The 26,958-nt window shown below is 41.9% G+C and overlaps 1 protein-coding gene across 4 annotated transcripts in view; it reads right to left on the reverse strand.

The window, feature by feature from the left end:
* Positions 1 to 398: 398 nt before the first annotated feature.
* The window catches only part of TEX2 (testis expressed 2), a 716,722-nt gene continuing 690,162 nt past the window's right edge, over positions 399 to 26,958 (reverse strand). For all 4 annotated transcript variants that reach the window (XM_086930910.1, XM_086930912.1, XM_086930911.1 and 1 more), the window contains exons 11-12: positions 21,701 to 21,821; positions 399 to 2,348 (exon numbers count right to left, since the gene is read on the reverse strand). In XM_086930910.1, coding sequence (XP_086787036.1) covers positions 2,226 to 2,348; positions 21,701 to 21,821 — 244 coding nt within the window. In that variant the 3' untranslated portion in view covers positions 399 to 2,225. The remainder of the gene's footprint in view (positions 2,349 to 21,700; positions 21,822 to 26,958) is intronic.

Genomic DNA, 26,958 nt, shown 5'->3' on the forward strand with positions numbered 1-26,958 from the left:
ACAATGCTGGCATTCTTGCCCACAGTCACTCAAGTTCTAATCATTTGGAGGCGTCCATTCTGTCTGGAAGTTAACAAAGAAACCGAAAACCTGGAGGAAATCTCAAAAAATCTATTTACATTTTCCCGAATTTCTAAAAGCTACAAGAAATCGAAACACTCATAAATCATTACGAAACCTGCAATTTTACACAGAAAAGTGTACCACAGATTTGGAGTCACAACTTAATCTGAACGACATTTTGGTTACTTGTCTCGAAAACACATTGCATTGTCCCATCTAGCAGTCCAAACAAGGTCACATATTGGCTACCACCTGCTTCCATGCCTGTGAAGTGCTTCAAGGCAGACAGTATGTACAACATATTTGTAGAAACAAAAAAACAGTGTAGACTCTCAGACAATGGATACATTTATTTCATAAAACAAAGCAAGCGGATTGCAATTTACCCACATACAGTTTTGATTATGAAGTGCAATATGACACAATTATGTGTAATAAATCAAAATGTCTAATTACACATTAGTGCATCTAGTCCTTGGACTTATAATTTTGTTATTGCACAAAAATAAAATTGTGTAAAAACCTGCGTACAGAGACATGCAGACTTCATAGAAGGTAAACAATGCCTAAAATCCGGGAAGCAAAAAAACAAACAAAAAAACAAAACAATGATCGAACACAAAGCGGTAATGGCAGACTATGAGTTCACTTTACAAATATAACTTGGTATCACAATTAAAGTAAATGAAAATATGTGCTCAAATATATCTGGAAATATATTAAAGGTAAATTTGTATTATGTTTACAGGCAAAGTGCTCCATTGTTAGAAAAAAAACTTCACTAAACCCAAATGGTAAGTCATCAAAACGTACACAAGGCAATTTTGATTTACATCAAATGCTGCGTCAAACAAAAAGGTACAAAAAAGTTTAAAAATATGTTATTTTATAAAGAAATTGTATGGTATTAAAAAGGGAGCAGACACTCGATTCATTTGTAAACGAAATTATCATCTGACATATACAAAAAAAAAAATGTCCATTGGCAACTTAACTTAAACGAATAACATATCAGACATGTAGTGTTCAAACTCCTATAGATTTACTAAATTTTGTTTACCAGTCAAAGCACTGGACTGAAAAGGCAGTAATAACCTACTAAGTTGGCCACTGAAATTGGAATACTAAAAGCATCTTTTCTTTTCAGTATATGAACATCGTAAAATATTCTAAAATGTCCTATTCCTATGCAACATACACACCAATGAATTAATTGTGGCACGTTCCAAGACTTTGCAAGAAGATACTTGTATCAAGTTTAGCTAATCAAAGTCACTGTAAATCTTCTTCCCCACGTGGGATTTCCTCCAGTGTAATTGTGGGTGTCTGCAGACACGCAGGACGATTACTCTTGTGTGACCATGATGTGCAGTAATAGACATTTTCATGTGTGCTCATACTATCCTTCATAAGATGTAGTATTCCTCACAAACCACGGTGATTGTACCTCACTGTAAAAGGCCTGCAATGGCTCCATTTCATGGCCTGGCCGAATGTTTATACACGTTTTTTTTGTTTTGTTTTTTTACAAATCACAAAAATACCCCCACCTTTCCCACCCTCACTCACATTATATGTGTTTTATGGCTACTTACTTCCAAAAGCACAATTGTATATGAAACATTAATAATTTAACACACACAGCCAGTTAAATCATCGGTAAGATTTTCTATACACCCTTTACTCATGAAACCTGCCACGTTTTGTTTGCTTGACACAAGCCACAGATGGCAGAAGTGAAAACACATCCAAGTTCACTAATGCACCTTGCGATGCTCAAGTGAAGTTCATCGTTCTACCTTGAGGAGCTCTACGGATTTGGCAAGCAGTCCCCTCTACTGCAGAAAAAAGCTTCTTCAATGTACCGCGTAGATGGCCACGCAGAAGCCCAACCAGCAAGCCTTTCTTTGAGCTTCCAGCACTACCTGTACCATTGACTTCAGGAAAAACTGTGATCTTTACAGCAGATACAGGTGGTAGTTAAGGTATACATGGAATGCAACTTAGTGTAACTGATGGAAAATAATAGCTAATCTAATTCTGAAAATATGGGATTTAGCAGTCTTCTTCAAAAGGATGTCTGTGATGGAGTCAAAACTACTGCACAGTTCAAAAGCATGGAAATATACTTCATAATACTGTAAACTGCAAGTCTTCACATTTCATTGGACATCAGCAGCCTCTGCGATGGGGTCCTTCGAAGAACACGCCGATGAGCGGGGGTCCATGGCCGAGTGCATTAGAGGGACATAAAGATCGTCCATGTTTGGCATGACAAAAATTTTCTAGAAAACAAGATATAACAAAGTTACACAGGTATAGCATTCTTTATTTCACTATGGCATCTGAAGTTATTACAGAATTATAAAATATAGTCAGAAGGTAAATGAATTCGTAATGGACTCTCATGGCAATCAAACCTACAGTCTCAAGTTCTTATAGCTTTTACCTGAATTCAAAGAAATGCCCAGTTTTAATGTCTATTTTGTTAAAATAAGTCAGATTTTATGTATGTTTAAAAGTAATAAAAAAACAAACAGAAATTACTTTTTTCCCTAGCCTCCTCTTTCAAGAGGCAGCAGAATATTTTATTGTAGAAATGCAAGTCTAGGTTAAGACCTGGATAGAGGTACCACTTCCATCAAGGACTAAACTCCACCACTACTCTCCCACCACAGTATCTGGTGGCATTACCCATCTATGATGAGGGCTGCGGAGCTGTGGCAGCCAGTGTCTTCGAGGCATCCTGGGGATTTCCTTATCCATGCTGCACCACTGTCACTGCAATCCCCAGCAATTCCCCTATGGCCAGCACGTACTTGCACACCCTTGAGGATGTATGAAGTAGGTCAGGCCGAAATTTATGCCATGCCCGGGCAATCTCATAAATGTTGTTTTACACTTGGTAGGAAATTCCTCAAATGACACCATTGTACAACATGGTAGAATCACGGGAACACTGTGAGAGACCAGAAAGCTAGCAGCTGTTGTTCGTGCCACTTTTTTTGGTGCATTTTGTTCTACAATAAATTGCTAAATGCGGATTTTTCATCTTGTGTAATATTGCATACTTTTGACTGAATTTTACATAATTATTCAAAACCAAACTACATGAATCTGGCACACTATTAGTAATGAACCGCGCGAGTTCCCTTGCCTCTAATCAGCCTGTTACACATACATGGATCAAGAGGTGTTCATAGGTGATACTGTATGTTCAATCTGTAAATTTGCCAGAAAATAATTTGAATGGACCTTCTCAGTCAAAGGCATGACAAACCATTCTGTAATCTTTGCACACCTTCCCATCTTGTTATATATAGTAATTCCTGGAGTTTTAAAACCAACTATTTCACTGTCAATATCGTGCCATACATCTTTATCTAGTTGAGGGTAAGTAGGAAATCACCAAGGACGTTCATGTGATTCAGTATTGCAGCCCACAGGCTTCTTTGAACATCTCCAGAATGATACCAAAAGTCCATGCTTTGTACATTTTGACATTCTTCATGGGCATTTACAATGTCTGTGCCGACCATGAAAAGAAAAACAAAGAATTCTTTCTTTTTAGTATTATTTTTAAATGGTATTCCGGGTCCTAGATTACTGAATGCACAAATACAATTTTGACACTGTCTGGCATTGCGAGATTACTCAACAGGTTAACCTACTCACTGTTTTCTTCATCTATGTAAGAGAATAATGTATTACATGCCACCCAAACTCATCCCTATGATAACTTAGGATATAGGTCATAAGCGTACCCTGCACGCGAAGATGTTCCACCTTTTCAATGTTAATTTTTGCAAGAATACTTAGGCCTTTTCTCTATGATTACTCTTCAATGATGTACTGTTTGGGCTGTTATTCATTGCTCCTGTTCATGTCGTCATACGCTTACCACCCTTGTTTCCCCTTTAGTAATGGTGTAAAGTTTGTGTTTTATTTCACCAACACAATATACAGACTGCATTGACACTTCGGGTGCGAGCTTTATTTAGCAATGCCAAAAATGCAAGTAACAGGTATGGAAGGCAGGAAATTGGTGGACAGGTGTACCATTGAGAATTAGCTGTAGCAGACACATGACATGCGAGGTGGATAAGAGGTGGGCAATGGTGAGATATGTTATACAAAATGCACAGTATAAGCAACAGGAGTGACCCGTCAACTCAAGCCTTAATGGGCTATTCCTTTTCTTGATTTCGCTTTTTTCATTCCCAACCTTTATTACACATTTTGCTACCCCGGGCAATTTTTGCCTTGTACTTTGGCCACATGTGCCTCACGCATATCATGCTGGGCACCCATTCCTATTCCCGCGCCCTTCACTATGTTTGGTGTGTCCTTCCAGACACCACTTCCCAGATGAGAGCTCTAGTTTTTGCATGCATTGTTATGGACGCCAATCATGGCTTCATTTTTCTACCTCTCTTGTGCCTGGCTTCAAAACTTTACGTGAACCATTGGGAGCCATACACAGCACCAGTATTTTGATTAGGACTTTCTCCTGAGCTGTTTATCAGATCATTCTTTTTTCACCTTTTTAGGTTGGAGCCTACTAGATAGCACAGCTGTCTGGTTTGCTAAAGACATCTTGGGGACATTCAGAAAGCTGACATAGGAATGTTGCTTGTTGCTTACCATTGGGTTTGTGGTTTGTAACTCACATTTCCTAGCTTTCTATTTGCTGGCTTTATTTGTTTTAAGCTGTCCAGGATAAGTTTGTCCCTCCCAAGAAGCAGAGCCTTTTCACAAAACTCCCCCTGTATTCTTTCAAGTGCTCCTTTCTGTAAACAGGCTTGTAAATCTTGTTCTTATCTTGTCAAATGTCAGGCTCTGTCTTCCGAGGGAGCTTTGTGTTTACTTTTTTGGGAGCTTTGTGTTTACTTTTTTTCATTCTCAGTCTTCAAAGAGAGATGATTTATGTGACAATCTTGCTGCACACTGGGGGTAGTAAAGGTTATTTTCTAGCACATAACATTTAAATGAACTGTGCCAGTATTTCAGAATACTTCAGAATTAGGAACGCCCAAATGCAGACCGTTTTTTGTTGATTTTGAAGGGTCCTGGAAATACATTCCTAATATGATCAAAATAAATCAATATACTAGGTGATGCCATTTCCACTCATCGTTAGTGCACTGTGTAGTTTTATTAGTAAAACTGTATGTCTGTGCAAATGTAATGGGCATTTCAATTGACAATGTGCTGTTTGTAATGGAAGTGTGCCACTGCACTCTACTGTGCGCCACTTCACTCTACGCCGTTCGACTCTACTCCACTCTATGCCAAGGTACTCTACATCACTCTAATCTAGGCAACTCCAATCTACTCTGCACAACTCCACTCTACGCCACTTCACTCTACTCTGAAACAATCTAATCTACACCATTGCACTCTATACGACTACACTGCACTCTACAGCACTGCATTCTATGCCAATGCACTCTACTCTGCACCTCTGCACTCTATGTCCCTCTACACCAATGCACTCTACTCTGCATTACTGCACTCTATGCCACTCTACTCCGCACCACGACACTGTACTATGCACCACTCTAACATATGCCACTACATTCTATGCCTCTAAATTCTATACCACTGCACTCTACCCTGCACCCCTCCCACTCTATGCCACTTCACTCTACACTGAAACTATCTACTCTACACCACTGCACCCTATGCAACTGTACTCCACGCCACTCTACTCGTCACTGCCCTCTATGACAAGGCACTTACACCACTACACTCTACTTTGCACCACTGTACTCTGCACCACTGCACTCTATGACACTCTGCTCTGCCACACTGCACTCCCTGCCACTGAACTCTACACTACTGCACTCTATGCCAATTCACTCTACTCAGCCTCATTACACTCTACCCCCACTGCACTCTTCACCACTCCAATCTGCACCACTCTACGCACTGAAACTCTATGCCCTCTACCCTGCATCACTCCACTTTGCACCAATGCACTCTAGTATGCACCACTCCAATGTATGCCTCTGCATTGTATGCCACTGCCTCTGTACTGCTACACTCTACACCAGTGCACTCTTCATCACTATACTCTGCAACACTCAATGCCACTGCACACTACTCTGCACCACTCCACTATATGCCACTTCAATCTGCACCACTTTACACCATTGTACTCTAAGCCACCGCACCCTATGCCAATCTACTCCAATGCACTCTATGCTTCTGTACTCTATACCACTCTAATCTGCACTACTGCACTCTATGCCAATCCACTCTACGTAGCACTACTCTGCAACACTCCACTCTATGCCACTGCACTCTGCAGCACCCTACTACAGGCCACTGTACTCTCCATCCCTGAACTCTACACGGCTCTACTCTGCACTACTGTATGCTATGGCAATGCACTCTACGCCATTCTACATCACTCCACGCTATGCTACTCCCCTCTCTGCCACTTTGCTCTACACCACTGCACTATATGCCTCTCTACTCTGCACTACTGCACTCTAATATACACCACTGCATTCTATGATACTGCATTGTAAGCCACTGAATTCTATGCTGCTGCACTCTACACCAGTACACTCTACTTTGAAACAATCTAATCTATGCCACTCCGTTCTAGGCCATTGCACTCTATAGGACTACACTCTATGTCACCGTACTCTATGCCACTGCACTCTATGTCATTGCACTTACAAAACACTGTACTCTGCACCACTGCACTCTACACCCCTGCAATCTACGATACTTTACAACAATGCACTCCACAACACTCTACTCTACAACTCTGCACTCTACAACTCTGCACTCCCCGCCACTCTAGTCTGCACTACTGCACTCTATGCCAATGCAGTCTAAGCCACTCTACTTTGCATCACACTGCACTCTGCATCATTCCACTCTACACCACTGCACTCTCCGCCACTCCACTCTGACCACTCTACGCACCTGCACTCTCTGCCATTCTATTCTATACCACTGCACTCTATTCCACTCTACCCTGCACCAATGAACTCTATGCACCATTCTGTGCCTTATGTGACCAGTGCATAGTCCGTAAATCAATTGAATATAATGGTGTCAAGGTCACATCAAGAAGTCTGAACAACTGTTGAAGCAGCATTAGTGTATATTTCTTACAGTGCCCATGTGGGTTGGGTTATGTGGGTGTGACTGGCCAGGAATTAAGACTATGTCTTACTGAACATAAAATCGGTGTTGAAAAATGGTAAATTCAATACCCCATTGGTAGAGCACTATAAACAAGCCAGACACGGACATTTGGATTGCCGCTGGTTCATTTTAGAATTTTTATTTAGGAAACACGTGGTGGCTGTCTAGAGGAGAAAATGAAACTCGAGGAACAGTGGTATATCTCGAGGCTCAACACTGTAAGACAAGGTCTTAATTCGAGGGAGGAGTGGATGAAAATCACGTATATGTAGGGTAACACAGTTCAAGAAGAATAGATTCAGACCATTAATGAATTAGTGAAATTAGAAAAAGTGAAGTAGGGATATATTTTATAACTTTATTAGTGCACCAACAGAACCATACAGCTGGGGTGCACAGTATAGTTTACCCACATCAAAATTACTTGTACTAAATAATGAGATGGGGTTGTTGTATGATACCATATGGGACCTTATAAGGCTCCAGAATTCTGACCCCCATTTGAACATTTTTGGGATCATTATAAAGTTGCCAGCAAACAAACATTCATATTGATGCATGCATAGCTCAGATGTATTAGGAGGTAAATAACTTTAGAATGAAACCTTTGAATCCGACCAAAAACGGGAGACGGGCGCTTCCAGTAACACAATGTCTGCGTTAGAGGGCTCTTCACAACATTAGTTAAGGGATGAAAATTAAACCTATGCCAGCTGAATAAATTAATAAAACAGAGAATTTTTGCTAGTTTCGCAGTAGGTAAAATCCACTAAAATATGGCGACACCAAATCACAAGGGGCGAGTTGACTTCTGGCACAGATCACATGCGACAGCGGAAAGCAGATATCGACGTTAACATGAGAGGAAGTCGTGGAGATATAAAAGCAGAGAATCTGGTTCACGTGGAAAGTATAAACAGGATGGCAAGACGCTTCACGCGATACGAGATAAGAGGAGTTAGTGTAGACTTAATCTTAGGATAGGAGGATAGTTTAGCAAGAAATAAGCACAAATAATTTAATAAAATAAGAAATATGATTTGTGACCCGGCCACTCTTTTTCATTCATTTACAGAGAAGGGGCACGTTGAGGCTGAGTGGAAGCCGGTTTTCGAGCAACTAACAGCCAAAGACAACGATTAGCCCCCATCCTAAAGAAACCTGACAATCAGAAAGAAGGGTGCTATATCTAAATAACAAGGCAATGAATACTTTTCATAAATAAACTCTTTTGCTATTGTGACTGTTGGGAATCCCGTGATGGATATCCCTAATATCAGTAGAGATGAGGTACTCCATATAAAATATATATATTTTTCTTGTTGCCCATTTTTCCCTACATTAGAAATCAATACTGATATAGTTGAAGTATAGACAGACTCCAAATAATAGTCTACAACAAAAGCGTGAAACAGAAACACAATGGGTACTGATTAACAGGCCCGATGGGTGAGTTCTATGCAACATAATTGAAACCACTGTATTTAGTAAAGTATCATAGTAGCATGGACGTACATGATTAAAGATAGAATTTTAATAACAGAATGAAAGTTAGAGAGTTTTTAGCTTGTAGCACATGAGTAAGCAAGATGGTGTGGGTTTTTTGACATGAGTAGGCAAGTTGCAGTATAGTTGCATTGAAGTTGACTACATTGAATTTTATATGTTGATGTGCGGGATCAGCTAAGGGATAGGGGGTTACATATTGGTGAACCCCGGAATGATATTATGGTCCCACAGAGGGATAATTGATACAACTGAAATTTGTGTTATAGTGAATCCTATGTCTTTGTGTAAATGTATAATGAAGAAACTGAGACCAAAGATCGATTTTATTAGATATTTGATAAAGGTGGTAACTGTGACTTGAAAAATGTATTCTATATTTGCGCAATACTACCGAAACACGTCGACACATCTAACAGACTAAATCTGTGGAACATACTGGCATGTAAACTTCCTATACATTTTGAAGCACGATTTAAGGAGGGTAGGTTCATTTGCACTGGCTGCCGCCGTCAATTTATGTATTTTAAATCAGACAGCACACGAGTTCCGCCCGCCCCTTTTTTCAATGCCATTATGGGACTACCTATACAGGGTTTTTGATCAATGCTAGATCCCTATTTAAAAATTAAATTATATTTTCAGAATTTGTTTCCCAACAAAAAAGCCAGATTGTGTATTTATCATAGAAACTTGGGCTAAGGATCTTCGGGACCTGATCTGGTCGATGTGGTCCCACAGAGTTATATTCTCTCCAGACTGGATAGAATACGCAATTATCTATAAGGATTAATTTTACTGTCATATAAATGCACTGTCCACTGCTTCATACCCCTGTGAAGCTTTATCTTTCACTTTAAAAATATCCTCTACAGATTCATTTGCAGGAATTTTGACCTATCGACCACCAGGACCCAGGTCCGCCTTTATTAAGGAATTTATTAACCTCATAGAGCCTCATCTGGGAAAACATAACTTTACTCTTTTGGGAAATTTTAACTACCATATTAATAATGTTTCCTGCAAGATCTCGCATACCTTTAAAGACACTATGCTGAGTTGTGAGCACTGCCACCCATCATGCTGGACATATTCTGGATTATATTTTTACCAATGATCAGCGTATTAGGGTAGGGAAATCCCCTCCCTTTTTCTTGGTCACACCATCCTGCGCTACCATTTTTCCTGGTGCTGCTAAAAACTAAAGAGCAGTAAATGCTTAAAAGAAATTTCAAAAGCATCAACAAGGAAACTTTCCCAGGGTCCTTAAGCAAATGCAATGGACATAATGTAGTGACCCCAAGTTGGTGGCCACAGAACATTCCAATTGGCTTGCGGCAGCAGTTGACTCTCTCGCCCCTCTTAAAGAAATTTATATAGGTAGAAAAAAAGCCTACATCCCCCTGGTTTTCAGAAAAACTAAAGTCACTCAAGCAATCCCGTCGCCGCCAAGAACGCATTTGGCGTAAACAAGTATAAAGCTAAGCTTTCAGCATATAAATAGCCATTAGAGCTTAAAAAACAACCTTTTATACCCAGTCTACATCATCTCTCAAGTCTCCTAGAGATCTAAAGATCTTTTTAGACTGATTGATACATCATCTAACCCTCCCACCTCAGGCCATTACGAGAGCTCACAGGCTCTCTGTGAGGGAATGACTAACTATTTTAATTCCAAGATTGCCAAAATCCACTCCTCTCTGGAGAATCTTAATGCCATGCCTCCTAAGGGTGAGCAAGATATCAATCAATTCATCCTATAGCCTTTCCCACATTATTGAAAGGGACCACTGCCTTTCTGCCTTTTCTCTCCTTTCAATTGAACATACCGATCAGCTTCTAGAAGGGATTAAACCAGGATCCCACCTGGAGCCTTGCTTCCCAAAGCTGATGAGGTTAGGCAGGGAAATTATTCTACCCCACCTAACAGCGACTCTTAATCTGGCCATCAACACGGGATGCTGTCCACTTAACTGGAAAACAGCGGTCATCAAGCCTCTATTACAAAAAGAAATTCTTGACCTTACAGATTTTAAATACAATCGACCCATCTCCTTGCTTCCAGTACCTGCCAAGATTCTGGAAAAACATCTTAATAGACAACTGAATGCGTATTTGGATCAACAACAACTACTGGATCCTGTCTGCCGATTGCTTTCTATTAGGTGTCCTTTGGAAGCCACACGCATTTTTAAATCAGACACCACAAGTTGGTTAGTGTTCGCTATTTCGAGATTCCTGCTATTTGCCTGGTGGAAGAGGTCAAAATGTGATAACTAGTCTCTGAACATTGTTGTGCCTATTTAGCTCTACCTGTTTTTATGATTGATCCGGCTCACTATGTTTTTATGGCACTTATAACTTTGAATTTTAATGGATATTTTAATGAACATTCTTTTAAGGCAATATTACTTGTTTTTATTCGGATGTACTGTTTTTTTTAATGATGAGAATTATCATACTTTTGATCGAATAAAATCTACCAACTACTGTATCCTTCTCAGTATGGATTCAGAAGCTGCCATGGGTCTGACACTGCTTTATTAACTGCAGAAAATAATATACCACTTTGGTTGATGCTGGGCAAACCGTGCTGCTGATCTTATTGGATTTGTGCTCAGCATTTAATACCATCTCGCCAAATAAGTTGATTTACTGGCTACAAGAAATAGGGGGTCACAGATTGTGCACTGAAGCTGTTGGCTTCCTTCCTAACTGATAGATCACAAAATGTTACGATGAACCAATTTTACTTAGATCCAATCCTCAATTGTTGTGGAATCCCACAGGGGTCCTCCTTGAGCCCCACCCTCCTTAATATACATGTCTCTCCATTGGGAAAACTGGTTAGATCCTTCGAGCTGGAGGTAATATCCTATGCAGATGAGACACAATTAATTGTGTCTATCATAGAAGATATAGAGCCCTCAGCCGCCAACTTTAAAAAACGGTACAATGTCGGTGGCATTTTGTATGAGAGACAACTACCTTCAATTAAACAGCGACAAAACTGAGGCTTTGATGTTTGGTAATCATCGCCCAGAATAGGCCCACTCATGGTGGCCAGAAACATTGGGATCATGTCCCTTTCCTGTTGAATCAGCAAGGAATCTGGGTGAAAAGGTTGACACCAGTCTATCTTTCAATTTCCAGGTTAATAAGACTGTGTCCTCTTGCTTTTGGATCATAAGAACCCTCAGAAACATATTTCCATTTCTTTCTCTTGCCGCAAAGAAGCAAGCTGCTGTATCATTGATTCTATCAAAGATGGATTATTGCAATGTCCTTTTTTAGATATAAACAGGGCCTCCATCAATAAACAACAACTTGTGCAGAATGCAACAACAAGACTGGTCTTAGATGTCCCAAAATACCATTTAATTTTGGCGGCCATCAGAAATTGCACTGGCTCTCAGCAGACAAAAGAATTTTGTGCAAAGCCTTGTTTAATGTGCATAAGGCACTATACAACTCAGGACCAGAAGGAATCAGGCGCATCTTTCACTCATATGTCCCTACCAGACAACTGCGTTCAGCCAATAAAAATCGGCTGGTTGTCCCTAGGTATAGGACGTCACGATGGGGAGGAAGAGCTTTGCCGGTCGCAGCGGCCAAGCTATGGAACACTCTTCCTCCATCTATTTCCGGTGTAGAACCACATCTTCCTTTTCGTAAGGTCTTGAAGACCTGGCTTTTTGCTTTGTAAATCTGACCTACCAAAATTCACTGCTCCTACCAGATAGTATAACTATTACAGCACATTGAAGCCTTCGGGTATATGTTCACGCTACACAAATTGGTCATTCATTAATTCATGCAAGATGGGAACTTTGTACTGATTATATGCCTGTAGTGATTATATACACAGATTAGTTGACAAATTGATGACAAAGTGTACTGTCTTATGTGTTTCCTCTGTCTTCTTTTTCTATTTATAAATATTTTTGTAATGTCTCTTCCATGTTATTTTAAACATGATACAGGACATTCGCCGGCTTATCTGTTTTAGGATTTGCGCGTAATATAATTTATCGGATTTCAAATATTGGGGTCTGACCAATTGAGTATTTTTGTTCATATTTAAGATCGCTATATTGGTTTTTAAGTGATGTGTTTGCTTAACAATATTTTTATTATACTCTTATATTACTCATATGTCCGTGGCACTATAATTAACAGTGGGAGTTGGATGTATACATGGGTGTGAATGAGATAAGGATTGTGCTGCTTGTAACGTATAGTAAGGTAGGAGACTGAAGGGAATATTAGCTTTACTTTCCACTCTGATCTACGCCACTGCATTGTACGCCACTGAATTCTGTGCCGCTGCACTCTACACCACTGCACTCTTCATCCCTATACTCTGCAACACTCTATGACAATGCACTCTACAGTAGTCCACTCTACGCCAATGCACTCTACTCTGCACCACTAAACTCTAAGCCACTCTACTCTACACCACTCTATGCCACTGTACTGTGCACCACTCTACTCTATGCCACTGTAGTCTATGCCTCCACACTCTATGCCACTCTACTCTACGCTGCTGCACTAAATGCCACTCTACTCTGCCCTACTGCATTCTATGCCAATGCACTTTATGCCACTCTACTCTGCATCACTCCACTCTATGCCACTGCACTCTGCAGCACCCTACTCTATACCACTGCATTCTACATCACTATATTATACTCTGCACCATTCTACACCACCCTACTCTGCACCACTCTATGTCACTGTACTCAGTGCCACTGTACTCTATGCCATTCTACTCCACTGTGTACTACTCCACCCTGCACCACTGCACTCTAAATCATAGCACTTTACTCTGCAACACTCTAATGTACACCACTGTATTATATGACACTGCATTGTATGCCGCAGCACTCTATGCCACAATACTCTACAACACTCTATGCCAATGTACTCTCCACCAGTCCACTCTACTTCACTCTGTGACTCCACTCAATGCCACCCCAATACACAACAATCTATGCAATGCCACTACACTCTTCTCCACTTTTCACCATTCCACTCTACGACACTCCACGCCACTCTCCTCTACACCACTAACTTTTAGCCATGATGAATGGCAGCCATGCTGGTGTACAACATAGCTAAGATACCTTGGCAAAGCCAATAGCTCTTGCATAGGTGAGAACTATTGGCTTTGCCAATGCTTGTTATTGTATAGTTACAGCATAAGGCCCTGCGCATTTTCAATTTACAATTTATGTCCCAGGTCTTTCCAAACTATATCCGGGTCTGGATATCGATTTATAACAAATCCTTGTTGTTACTCATTTAAGTTAAACGGTAAACATTGTTTACCATGCATGCGATACAATGCGGTCATTACAACGACTGCGTTGTTATCCAGTATTATGGGTGTCTTTCATAGATTCACATGCCTGAATCATTCCCCGTCGTCGAGACGGGAGTCTCCGGTACATAGAAAAGTAATGTCCTATAGACATATATAGAGAGAAGTAGGCCTAAGGGCCTCCCCTTAGTAGCCTATCTATGTCCTTTTGTAAAAAGGACCAAACTCTAGAAGAGAGCCAATCAGCTAACAGCTGACAGGAAGGGCCCTCTAGAACCTTCCTGTCAGGAGCCTCAGTCTGGAGTCTTCGGAGGAGGATGAATTCTCTTCGGTCTCCTCACAGCTGTCTATAAAAAGGCCAAGGGTGGCTTCCCCTAGCCCTACAGACGCTCCTCCAAAGAAGACAGAAAAAAAGTCTTCAGAGGTCAGATCATCAGTATCTGAGAAGGAGGTTCATACCTTCAGAAAGCCTGTGCCGTCGACGACGACGACATCATCGACTATCTCATCTGCGCAAAGGAAGACTGTCTCTCAAGTCTATGTCTCGACGTCGACGAAGACAGTATCGACGACGTCAGCATCGTCGGCGTATTCGTCATCGACGACAACTACACCTTCATCGACGGCGGGTAAGCCTTTGTCGTCAATCATTGTCATCAAAAAATCGTCATCGTCAACGACCGCGTCGTCGTCAGTGTCGACGACGAGACCGTCGTCGTCGACGCCTGTGCCGTCGACAAAATCCTCATCGTCGACGAGTGTGCCGTTGGCGAAATCATCGTCGTCGACGACTGTACCGTCGACGAAGTGATCGTCGTCGACGAGTGTACAGTCGACGAAAGAATCGACGACGAGAAAAATACCGTCGACAGTATCGTCGACAAAGTCATCGCCGACGTCAACATCGACAACGAAATCAACGACAGGTATACCGTCGTCAGCAGCACCGCTGACAAAGTCATCGTCGACGCCACTATGGAAGCAGTCTCCGACGATTCCACCGTCGAAGAGACAGACACAAGACATACGCTCCGTAGACGATAAATCGTCTAGAATCCAATCGTCGACGAGTCCTTCAATCGAAATTACACCTGAACTGACGTCCCGAAGTAGGGTGCAAAGATTACCACCGGCACGTCTCCTACAAGACGAGGAGTCGGATGAAGAGGATAGCACGCAGGCTACCAGTCCATCTCATCTGGTGGTCAAATGCCAAAGTACGGATGAAGATGACAATGATGTTGAAATTACCCAGGAGCATAATATTCAAGCACAGGTTCAGACTCAGGTTACGCCAATGGTGTGTCTGCCAGCGTCTATTGTGTCTGATTTAAGATTCTTAATAGAGGACTATAAACAACGTTTTCCTGAGTCCTCAGCTCCAGCGGATGGGCAGATTCCTCCAGCGGCGAGAGCAGCTGCGTCTCCACGGTCCAGACCACTACCTTTAGTGCTTCATCAGGAAAGGGAGCAAGTACAGGATCCACCATCATCTGATGATGATGAAGAACCTCATGAAGAAGGGGCGATCCAAGATGTCATTTCCAACCATGATGACGGAGATGATTATATAATTTCTTCTCCAGCGTTGTCGGAGCCGACAACTTCAGGTTCGCCACCGGCGGACATAGGAGGGTTCCACTGTATAATGGAGAGAGCAGCTAGAAGGTTCCACATAACGATGGAGTCTCAGGAAACAGATTGTTTCCTTTAGGATTTTAAAGAGCCACTTGAGAAGTCAAGCAAATCATTTCCCATCATTGAATACATATGGAAAGAGGGTCTTCAATTGATGCAGACACCAGCCTCAGTTTCTACGGTGGTTCCAGGACTAGACAAAAAATATAAGGCCCCAGCATCGGCACCAGCCTGTTTTACAGGGCACCCCCAACCAGACTCTGTGGTTACACAGGCGGCGCAGAAAAATTCAAGGAATCTCTCCTCACCGGTAACAGCTCCGCCAGATAAGGAGGGCAGGAAACTGGATAACATCGGTTAACGATTCTCATCCACATCGGCGATGACAATAAAAGTGGCAAACTCTATGGCGCTGCTGGGAAGATATAATAGACAATTATGGGCAGACATTGCTCCGTATCTGTCTGAACTGCCGGACGACACGAAGGAGGAGGTTCAAGCTCTACTCCTAGAAGGTCAGTCTTCGGCCTCTGAATTAATAGACTGTGCTCTGGATGTCGCAATGACTGGTTTCAGACAACTAGCAGGAGCAGCTGTATTGCGAAGGCAGGGATGGCTCAAGTCTACCTCTTTCAGACAGGAAGTGCAGTCTAAAATCCTGGACATGCCATATGATGGACAACAACTGTTTGGCGCAAAGATTGATGAAGCGCTACAAACAATAAAAAAGGACACAGATACAGCAAGAGCGCTTGGCACGCTACAATTTAAGAACCAGTCCTTTCGTCAAGGGAACAGAGGCAGAGGACAATCCTCTTACAGAGGCAATTACCAAAATAGATCCTCATATTCTTATGGCCACGGCAAGTCGCAATACCAGCCGCGCCAACAACAACAACAACAGAACAGGCAGTCTTCCTTTGGAAAGTCCAACTTTAGAGGAAAAACCCAACGAAAGCCCACTGGCAGACGCCAATGACCTATTACTACAGCCAGTTCATCCCTCATCTCCTTCTTTGAAAATTGGAGGAAAACTGACCCATTTCCTCGACAACTGGAGGAGGATAACAATGGACAGGTGGGTCCTCCAGTTAATTCAATTTGGACATTCTCTAGAGTTCGAAATTATCCCTCCAACGACCCCTCCTCGCCCTTTACCTCACAAGAACCTGCGATATCTTCTTCAGGAAATCTCGATCATGCTTCGGAAAGGGGCAATAGAGCGAGTACCGTCAGCTCACAAGGGGAGAGGATTTTACTCCTGTTTTTTCCTCATTCAAAAGAAGGAAAAGAAATGGAGGCCCATTCTAGACCTCAGGGCGCTCAACAAATTCTTAAAGAAACAATTGTTCCGCATGGTCACGATTCAAGAAATCTTGGGCCTACTGGAGGAAGGAGATTTCATGACGTCTTTGGACCTGCAAGACGCATACTTTCACGTCCCAATCCACAAGAGTCACAGGAAATTCCTAAGATTTGCAGTGGCTGGCCAACACCATCAGTTCTGTGTCCTCCCTTTTGGCCTCAAGTCTGCCCCCGGATCTTCACCAAATGTCTTTCCCCGGTGGCAGCATTCCTCAGACAGCACGGGCATCAAGTCTTCCCGTATTTGGACGACTGGCTGGTGAAGGCACCATCCTTGTCAGGCGCAACCAAATACTCCAGCGCCTGTCTCAATCTCTTCAAACACTTGGGTCTTACACTCAATTGGGAAAAATCCACCTTGCATCCCTCTCGAGTCATTACCTTCCTCGGGGCGACACTAGATACAAAAGCTGCAAAGGCTTTCCCGTCTCAGGAGAGAAAACACAAGCTTGTCTCTCTAGCCGCATCGGTGGCTTCGAAGAAGATTTTATCGTTCTGGACCTTCAAATCCCTCGTGGGCATGATGTCCTCGTGTATCCTGCTCATACCGCACTGTCGACTATGGATGCGTCCTGTCCAAGAGGCTCTGTCCAAACAGTGGACGCAATGTATGGGATCGTTCGACGACCGCATAAAGATCACAAACCAAATCGTAAGGACATTGCAGTGGTGGAGGTCACTCAAGAACCTCTCACAAGGGTTGTCGTTCCTGCTTCCTGCAGCTCCCCATGTCATTACAACGGACGCCTCGCTGGAAGGTTGGGAGCAGTCCTGCAAGAATTGCGGATCAGTGGCAGATGGTAGCAGAACAGGAGACACAGCTCCATATCAACCTGCTGGAGCTGAGGGCAGTCTTCCTAGCCTTGCAGGCCTTCTTGCCAAGGATCAAGAACTCCCTAGTGCTCGTCAGGACCGACAACACTACGACGATGCACTACCTGAACAAACAGGGAGGGACACGTTCGCAAACACTCTCTTGCAAATCGCAAAAGATCTGGAATTGGCTCATTCTCCACAATGTATCGTTGAGGGTGGAGTATGTCCCAGGCAAGGACAATGTCATCGCAGACGCCCTAAGCAGACAGAGGTCTTCATCACACGAATGGGAGCTAGACATGGCGACCACCGCTCACATCTTCTCAAGGTGGGGAACGCCGCAAATCGACCTATTTGCAACCAGGGAGAACGCCAAATGCCAAAGCTTCGCAAGTTGGCATCCCCAGCCAGGGACTCTCGGAAATGCATTTTCCATCGCATGGCGCAACATCTTTGAGCACGCATTTCCGCCATTTCCAATGATTCCCAGAACCCTCAGAAAGATAAAAGCGGAGCCTTGCACTTTAATTCTGATAGCCCCATTCTGGCCGAGGCAACATTGGTTCACAGACCTTCATCGCCTCTCACTGCAGCCGCCAACCCGTCTACGTCAGCATCCATCTCTACTCTCGATGAGCGACAAGCAGATTCAACATCCTGATCTATAATCTCTCAGGCTATTGGCTTGGCTCCTGAGTACCGAGAATTCAGCAAGATAAACATTCCGCAGGATTGTAAAGATATCCTAGCCAGGGCACGAGCGGACAGCACTAACAAGACTTATTCCCTGAAATGGAAACGCTTCTGCATCTGGTGTGCGGACAAAGGGCTACGTCCCTTCGCTACCTCTCCAGAACAAATATTACCCTACTTGCTTCATCTGGTGCAGTCGGGCCTAGCCCACTCCTCCATAAAGGTACATTTTGCGGCGATATCACGATTTAAAAGGACACCAAGAAAGCCCTCTCTCTGGTCTAGTAGATTGATAAAACAATTCCTTAAAGGTCTCTATAGATCTTTTCCTCGACTACGTATGGTCCCTCCAACATGGCATCTAAATGTGGTTCTTAACAAATTAATGAAACACCCTTTTGAACCCATTCACAGGGCAGAACTGAAATACATTTTGTGGAAGACAGCTCTCCTCGAGGCGCTTACATCAGCAAGGAGGGTCAGTGAACTGCAGGCTCTTTCCATCCAAGACCCCTTCCTGCAGTTTAGGGATGACAGAGTAATTTTAAGGACCAATTCTAGGTTTATTCCTAAAGTTCCGTCGGACTTCCACTTAAATGAGCCAGTGATTCTCAGATCATTCTTTCCAGATCCCAGCACCGCAGCTGAGAGATCGCTGCACTCATTGGACTTGAAAAGATGTCTAAAATTTTACATTGATAAAACCAAACATTTCAGGAAATCCAACCAACTTTTCATAGCCTTCAGTAGACCTAGAAAGGGTCTACCACTGTCCAAACAAAGCATCTCTGGATGGATCTCTTCGGCAATTGCCTTCTGCCACGACAGAGCCGGACATCCATTACACTCTAAAATCAGGGCGCACTCTACAAGAGCCATGTCGACCTCTATGGCACTATTTTCTGGAGTGACATCTGCAGGGCGGCAACATGGAAATCGCCGCATACCTTCACAAGGCACTACTGCTTGGATGCAGAGCTGATGAAGGATGCAGCAGTGGGACAAGCAGTGCTACGCCATCTGTTCCAGTGAGGTGAGCCTTCCTCCATCCCTCCATCCTTTTCTGGTATGCACATTTCTCTGTTACTGCTTCTTGTTGATATCTATTGATGGTTCATAGTTGCATGATATGTATTATCTAATGACTTGTGTATGATGCTCCATCAGAATGTGCACAAGGTATTGCTCGCTACTCTGATTCAGGCATGTGAATCTATGAAAGGCACCCATAATACTGGATAAGAAATGCGTTACTTACCTGTAACTGCAGTTATCCAGTATTGGTGTCTTTCATAGATTCACATGCAACCCTCCCTTGGAAGGACTCACCTATCTCTCTATCAGTGCTACGCTTACTTAGCTTGGTGCGTACGAAAATCTGAGAGACTGAGGCTCCTGACAGGAAGGTTCTAGAGGGAGGTGTTAGCTGATTGGCTCTCTTCTAGAGTTTGGTCCTTTTTACAAAAGGACATAGATAGGCTACTAAGGGGAGGCCCTTAGGCCTACTTCTCTCTATATATGTCTATAGGACATTACTTTTCTATGTACCGGAGACTCCCGTCTCGACGACGGGGAATGATTCAGGCATGTGAATCTATGAAAGACACCAATACTGGATAACTGCAGTTACAGGTAAGTAATGCATTTCTTACATCGCATACCATTACAACGCAAGTCGGAAAACAACGACTTGCTGTAAGGGGCAGAAGGTGTTGCATTTAAAATCCAACACCTTCCCTACTGTTGCACAGACTGGAATCGGAATATTAAATTATACTATTCCAAAATCCAGCACCCCCCTACAGCAAGTCATTGTTCCAACTTGACTTATAATGGTATTAGATTTAACATCGCTGTCGTTGTAATGACTGTGTTGTAATGGCATGCATTGTAAATGCATGCGATGTAACGTGCCCTATTCAAGTTAAACAACTAACAACCATTGACAAAGCCAATCGTACTGGAAGGTTTTAGGTGTAGTTCAGTTGTTGTATTATATATCTGGATGCAATTACATCTCAGAGAGAAACCAAAACTCTAGTCAGTTTAGCACACTATGGGAATCACAGACATTTATTTTACGTGTTACCTTTTAGAGAGTCAATACATTTTTTATCCCACTTAAAGACCTGTCTTCACATACTTCTATATTACTGGAATAAGCAGCTGTGGGTTCTTCCCGAAGACTGGTTAGAGTATTTCATTCCAAAGTTGATGATGCATGCAGTGCAAGCCACTGAGCAAGCACACATTTTAAAAGGCTGAAGTTGTTGCGTTCTACAATTTGCAGATAACAGTATCTGTTGAACATGTTAATACAGCAAGAGATGGGGCAGTTTTTAATGTGTTTAATATTCAAAACTATACGTTCCCACTGCTTTATAAGCCTTGCTTTATCACTAAAATAATTTGCTTTTATATGCACCATTTGACAATCTTTTCTTCATTTTTTTTTCTCTGGAGGAGGATCCAGCCTAGACCCACGTTTGTCCATTAAACTTGCACGTGTCGCTCACTGCATAAAAGTCATACCAAACTTTTACGCCCAACCACTTTCAAATGTCACCAGCTACCACTGCGAATAGCCACAGGTTAAATAACACTAGCCTTATACAATATTCTGACTGAGATGACCACCGCCACCTAAGAAACAAAACAACGGAGGGGATTTTTCAAGGCCAGAAAATCGGACCTATTGTATTGTGCCACAGTACCTCAGGAAACTGGGCATGAATGTGAAGATTCAAGCTGAATTTTAGTCTATAAAGCTTGGGCTGCATTTTAAAAAGGATACAGTTGTGGCTTTGCAGATAATGGATAGGGTTTTAGATTAGTTCTTAGATGTCAACAACACACATATTTTAACTATTCGGAACAGACAGAAGTCGCAATGGTTTGATATTTAAAGGTTGAACACTCAGTAATAAATGCAAAGAATGGACTGGGGGCACATATCAGTAAGATTCAAAAGTACACACATGCCTGGTGAGCAGTGAACCGTGCTAAATCACGGCGGCAGTTGGTGAATTAGACGGTTTATAAATGTGCTTTTAGAACCAGAATAGCTGTATCCCTGCCGGGTGAGGCTGAAACCATTAATACCAGACAGCTCATTGAAAAGGGATTTACCTGGAACTCTTGATCCAGTTTCTTCTCAATCCAGTCAGTAACATGAACAAAGGTTACTAATCTCTCGCCGAGTTTTGGCCGAGCTTTTAGTTCAAGGTGCGGGGGTTTTCGGAAACCATACCTACAGGGAATAAAAGAAATGTTGTAACAAAGTAAAAAAGTTTGTTCTTGAGTTAAAGGGTTTTTTCAGTCTGTATCAGACTGGACAGTCACCTTGCATATATATCCAATATAATCTCATCTGCAAAGGTCTCAATGTTTAAGATACTTTGTATATTGATTGGTCGATGCTGTAGGTGTAGGATAAACATGAAAGTATGAGCTGTGTGCTTTGCCTACTTTTTAGGACTGTAATGTCATAGCCATTAAAACAAAACTAATAGAAAGCCGGTGGATCCGGTGTCTTAGTGGACTAATGGCTCCACTCCAGGAATCTGTGCTTGAGCTCATGGTCACAATTCGAATCCCGGTGGGTCCGCACAGCCTTTTATCCTTTTGCGACCAGAAAAACACTATCGCCCAGATGCATCAAGAACACATGTTGCGATTCCTTAATAGCGAAAAAAAACGATTCGCTATTAAGGAATAGCAAAATGCTATTCATCAAGAAATCACTTATAAAATAGCGAGTCGCAATTAAGGAATATCTCCCCATTCATTCGTATGGGCCTAGAGGCCCATAGGAATGAATGGGAAGACCATCTCAATTTGCTAATCGCAATTAGCGATTCGCAAATTGAGATTGCGATTTCAAGGGTGCAGGAATGTCCAAAGGACACCCTGTCGCACCCCTGAAATTGATGTGTGCACATATGTTGCGCACACACATGCCATGTTTCATGTTACGCATGTGTGTGCTCAACATGAAACTTTGAAAAATGCACTTTAGTGCATTTTTCAAAGTTTTTGCTATTTACCACGTAGTTAGACTTCGCGGTAAATAGCGGCCCCAGATTGCGAATTCGCAATTTTAAAATGGTTCATTAATTGCATTTAAGGAATCTCAAATTGAGATTCCTTAAATGCAATTAATCGCAATTTAGCGATTTCTGGAATTGCGATTTTTGCATTTGGGATGATGAATCCCAAATGCAAAAATAGTGCTCACAAAGGGCAAGATTCTCAGAATCTGGCCCTTTGCGAGACGATTTTAGTTTGATGAATCTGGCTGTAAGTTGGGTAACAATAAACATCAGCTCCGAAAACCCATGGTTGAATGTGCGCAGTACAAATATAAGTTATATTAAAGCTGTTTTTACCATTTATTCCTAGTATCTCTTTGAAGAACAGAACTGCTAGTAATTTTGAATAAGTTCTAAACATTCTCTTCACAAAATAGAATTTGTATCTTTTTCAAATTTGTTTTTTGGTACTCGTCATTCGTTCGCAAATTTACCCATACACAATTCTGCAGGTCATTTCCTACTGAAATTTTAAAGATTTGAAATAATTTCACTGTATTACCTACATCAAAGACTCTAGTGTGAGTAGATCAGCTGAAAATCTTAAGTCTGTAATATCTGCAATCATGCCCATGCTGTGTGTGTCATGTGCAGAGGCCATTCTTTTCTAATTTATTAAATCCCTTTTCCTGAAAGTGCTTTAAAAAATGTAGGAAGAAATAAGACTAAGTAAACTTTACTGACGTCAGCAACAACTATCCTAAGAAAAAGTCCAGTGGAAATATTTGGACGGGCAGGGGAGAACTAAGTTACCACAGAAATTAGAAGGAGTGGACCCACTACACAGCACTCAGAAGATAGTGGCAGAAGACTTGTCCAAGAACAGCATCCCATCATTAGGAAGGCCTAGAGAGACCAACCCTGCTAGGCCCGGGCAGCACAGGAGCAAATCAAAGGTTATCCCCCCAGTGTCTAATAGTTTATAAAACATAAGCAATCCGGAAAACGAGGGCACACGTTGGCTCAGATGTCTAAGCAAGGCTCCCCTACATGAGTAGCAAACGCAGAAAAATGTGGCCGGCTGAGACCTCACCTTCTCTGGATGGGTACACCAAAACTGTACTGTGCACTCTGCTGAGAGGCACATACAATGGGGCTATTGTGCTGCCCGATCTAAGATTTTACGTTCAGACCATCCAGCGGACCGTTCTAAATGATGGGTATTCCCTATGCAACAGGAACCCTCCGGGTAAAATTTTACTCCAAATTGGTGGTAAATTATGTCTTACAATGGGCCGAGGAACTTCAAATAAGGGGGATTGATGTGGAACCTTTCTTTCCAGTTAAAATAAGAAACCGAAAACCCCAAAAAACGACAATATTTCAGGGTATTATTTCCGGTCCATTAGATGGATCGTCCGTAGTGCCTGAGGAATTAAAAATACGTATTTTTAAAAATGAGCGACAGGTGATTATAAATAATCCCCAGTCTAAAAAACAAACAATGGTAAAGGACGCCGATTTGGAGTGGAGTTGGCTACCCGCTGTTCTATCAAATAAATCTGGTTCGACTTCAAGGATGAATTCCCATTTTTAATGTTGATTCAAAAATATTATCATGGAATATTGCTGGACTATCACAGAACCCAGAAAAGTTGTTATTTTTGCAATCTATAGAGGCGGATGTGATCTGTTTGCAGGAAACCTGGTTGGTGGGGAAATTCCCGTCTGTAAAAGATTTTTATGTATTGGAAGTTAGTGCCACCCCTTCAACGAGAGGGCGCGCGAAGGGAGGTCTAGCTTGTCTACTGTCCAATAAAATTAATTGGAATTATTCCCTCTACCAGGATTCAAATAAATTATTTCAGGCAATAACTTTGACGAATCTAGCTATTGATGCCCCTCAGAACACATTTGTGCTAATAAATGCCTACATACCGCCAGCTTTATGTTATAATGCTGGTATAAAGACGATTTGCTCTTTTATACAGAATCTCCAGGAATCTATGTCTCCCCCTCATATTTTATTATTAGGAGATTTAAATGGCAAAATATCCAATAGTGCCCTGGATTTATTCAGGAATAAGTTAAAGGAAGAATCTCTCCTGATACCTAAAGCCATATTCCCAGAGAACATTAAAACTAATAAAAGAGGGAAACTAATCCTGGAGAGTTTATCCGAAGTAGATTGTATTATAATTAATGGAAGGTTTCCTTCGGATAGTCCTGCTCATTATACTCATAAATCAAGGAATGGTGGCTCGATCCTTGATTACATGATAGTAGATAGTTCTTTTTTTAGTTCTCTGAAGGATCTGGCTGTACTTATCACAGATTTTAGTGATCATAACGTTTTGTCTGTCAAATTAAAGGTAAAATCCTCTCAAATGGATGTATGGAATATCGGGGATGACTTAATGAATCTTAATATAAAAAAGGGATCTGTTATTGGCACCCAGGGGCTATCAAAAGCTTGGATAAAATATTGGAACACACAGTAGAGAACTTACACCTATGGGAAGGGAATGAACTACTGTGTTTTTCCTCCTTTTTACATACCCTACAATCCAAAGCAAAAAAGCCTCCTCCTAGGAGAATAACTACTAAAATCCCCTCTGACCTTCGTTATTTAAATATAAAAATAAATAAACTGGTTAGGGATCAGTACCTCTCCTTTATCCCTGAACGCAGTAAAAGGGTAACTCTTTTAAGAAGAAGGAGAAATAGGATAAAGGCAAGATTAAAACGAGAAAAATAAGATTCCCTATGGGTTAAACTCCGTGAGGCATCCAGAAGTGGGCAGGCCAAGACATTCTGGTCTTTAATCGGAGAAGGATGCGGACAAAGATCTAGACCCTTACCGATATCCATTAGCGAGCAATCTTGGGTTGATTTCATTCAGCATCTGTATAGTGGCAATGATGTGACGTTTGACCCAGATAAGCTTCAGGAGAATTCGTTACCTTATGGCCCTCCGTCCGAATTGGAAATTGCTTCCGCAATTAAGGGTCTGCGCACATCTGGTGCATTGGTCCTGACGAAGTCCCCATTTCTGTGTTAAAATCTCATAGTACATTGTGGGGAAAAATTTTATAGCCAGTCTTTAGATTTTGCTTTACCAAAGGCATTGTTCCATATTCCTGGAAAGGGAGTTTACTGGTTCCCCTTTTTAAAAAGGGGGCAAGAGATTTACCTCAAAATTACCGACAAATTGCCCTCCTAGACGCCACTGGGAAGGTTTTTGCTAAATGTTTACTTAATTCTCTAAATGACTGGGTATCTTCGACAGAAATATTACCACTTGAGCAGACTGGCTTCAGGAAACAACATGGTACCCTGGACAATCTTACGGCTCTCCAGATTCTGTTAGAAAAATACGTCAAAGTCCGTGGTGGAAATGTATATGGTGCTTTTATTGACTTCTCTACGGCCTTTGATAAGGTGGATAGATCTTTGTTGTGGAGTAAGTTATTTGATTTAGGGATGCCCTCTAGTCTACTAAGATTAGGTATTGCCCTACATACAGATACTTGGTGCAGCGTACTAATGGGAGGAGACAGAGGACTATCTAGGGTTATTCCCACGATTAATGGACTTAAACAAGGATGCTTATTGGCTCCTCTGCTGTTCTCTTTATACATAGAAGATCTCCCCCAGGCTTTATTATTATCCAAAAATGGTATTGCCCCAGTTTTAGGGGGAACCCCAATAGTATGCCTAATGTATGCCGATGATATTTTAATTTTGGACCTTACCCCAAAAGGTTTGAATGGTCGCCTACATGCCCTGAATACCTATGCTGAGGCTCATTTTCTAAAAATAAATATTTCTAAAAGTAAAATAAGGAGTTTCCGGGGAAGGAAAAAATCCAATTATGACAATTATCACTGGTCTGGGGGTGAAAGACTAGAAGTAGTCAAATCCTATCCTTTCCTTGGAAAGGTTGTCACGAGTAGTCTAAGTGACATAGCACATATTGAGAACAATAGCAGGAAAGCTTTCGCTCAAGGGAAGAGCCTTGTTTCTCTTTACAAAGCGACAGGTAGAAGGCACTTCTCTATATTGCTCGAGGTATTCCGAGCAAAAATCCCCGCATCCCTTATGTATGGACTAGAAATAGTGGACATGACAAGATGAAATTTTCTGGATTCCACTGAAGGAAAAATATAACGCATCCTTACCTCAGTAAGTACCGCAAATTCTACGTCCTCTTTAAAACAGGAATTCGGATTGCGTAGTTCTTGGGCTCAAGCAGTTGCGAGTGTGGTGCGTTGGGTTTTTAACTTAGCTAAAGGAATGCCGGGTACGTTGAGGCATCTCATAAAAAACGAGCTGTTGGGTACCTTTAATGCTTAT

The sequence above is a fragment of the Lissotriton vulgaris genome, chromosome 7, assembly GCF_964263255.1.
Source record: "Lissotriton vulgaris chromosome 7, aLisVul1.2, whole genome shotgun sequence".
NCBI lineage: Eukaryota > Metazoa > Chordata > Amphibia > Caudata > Salamandridae > Lissotriton > Lissotriton vulgaris.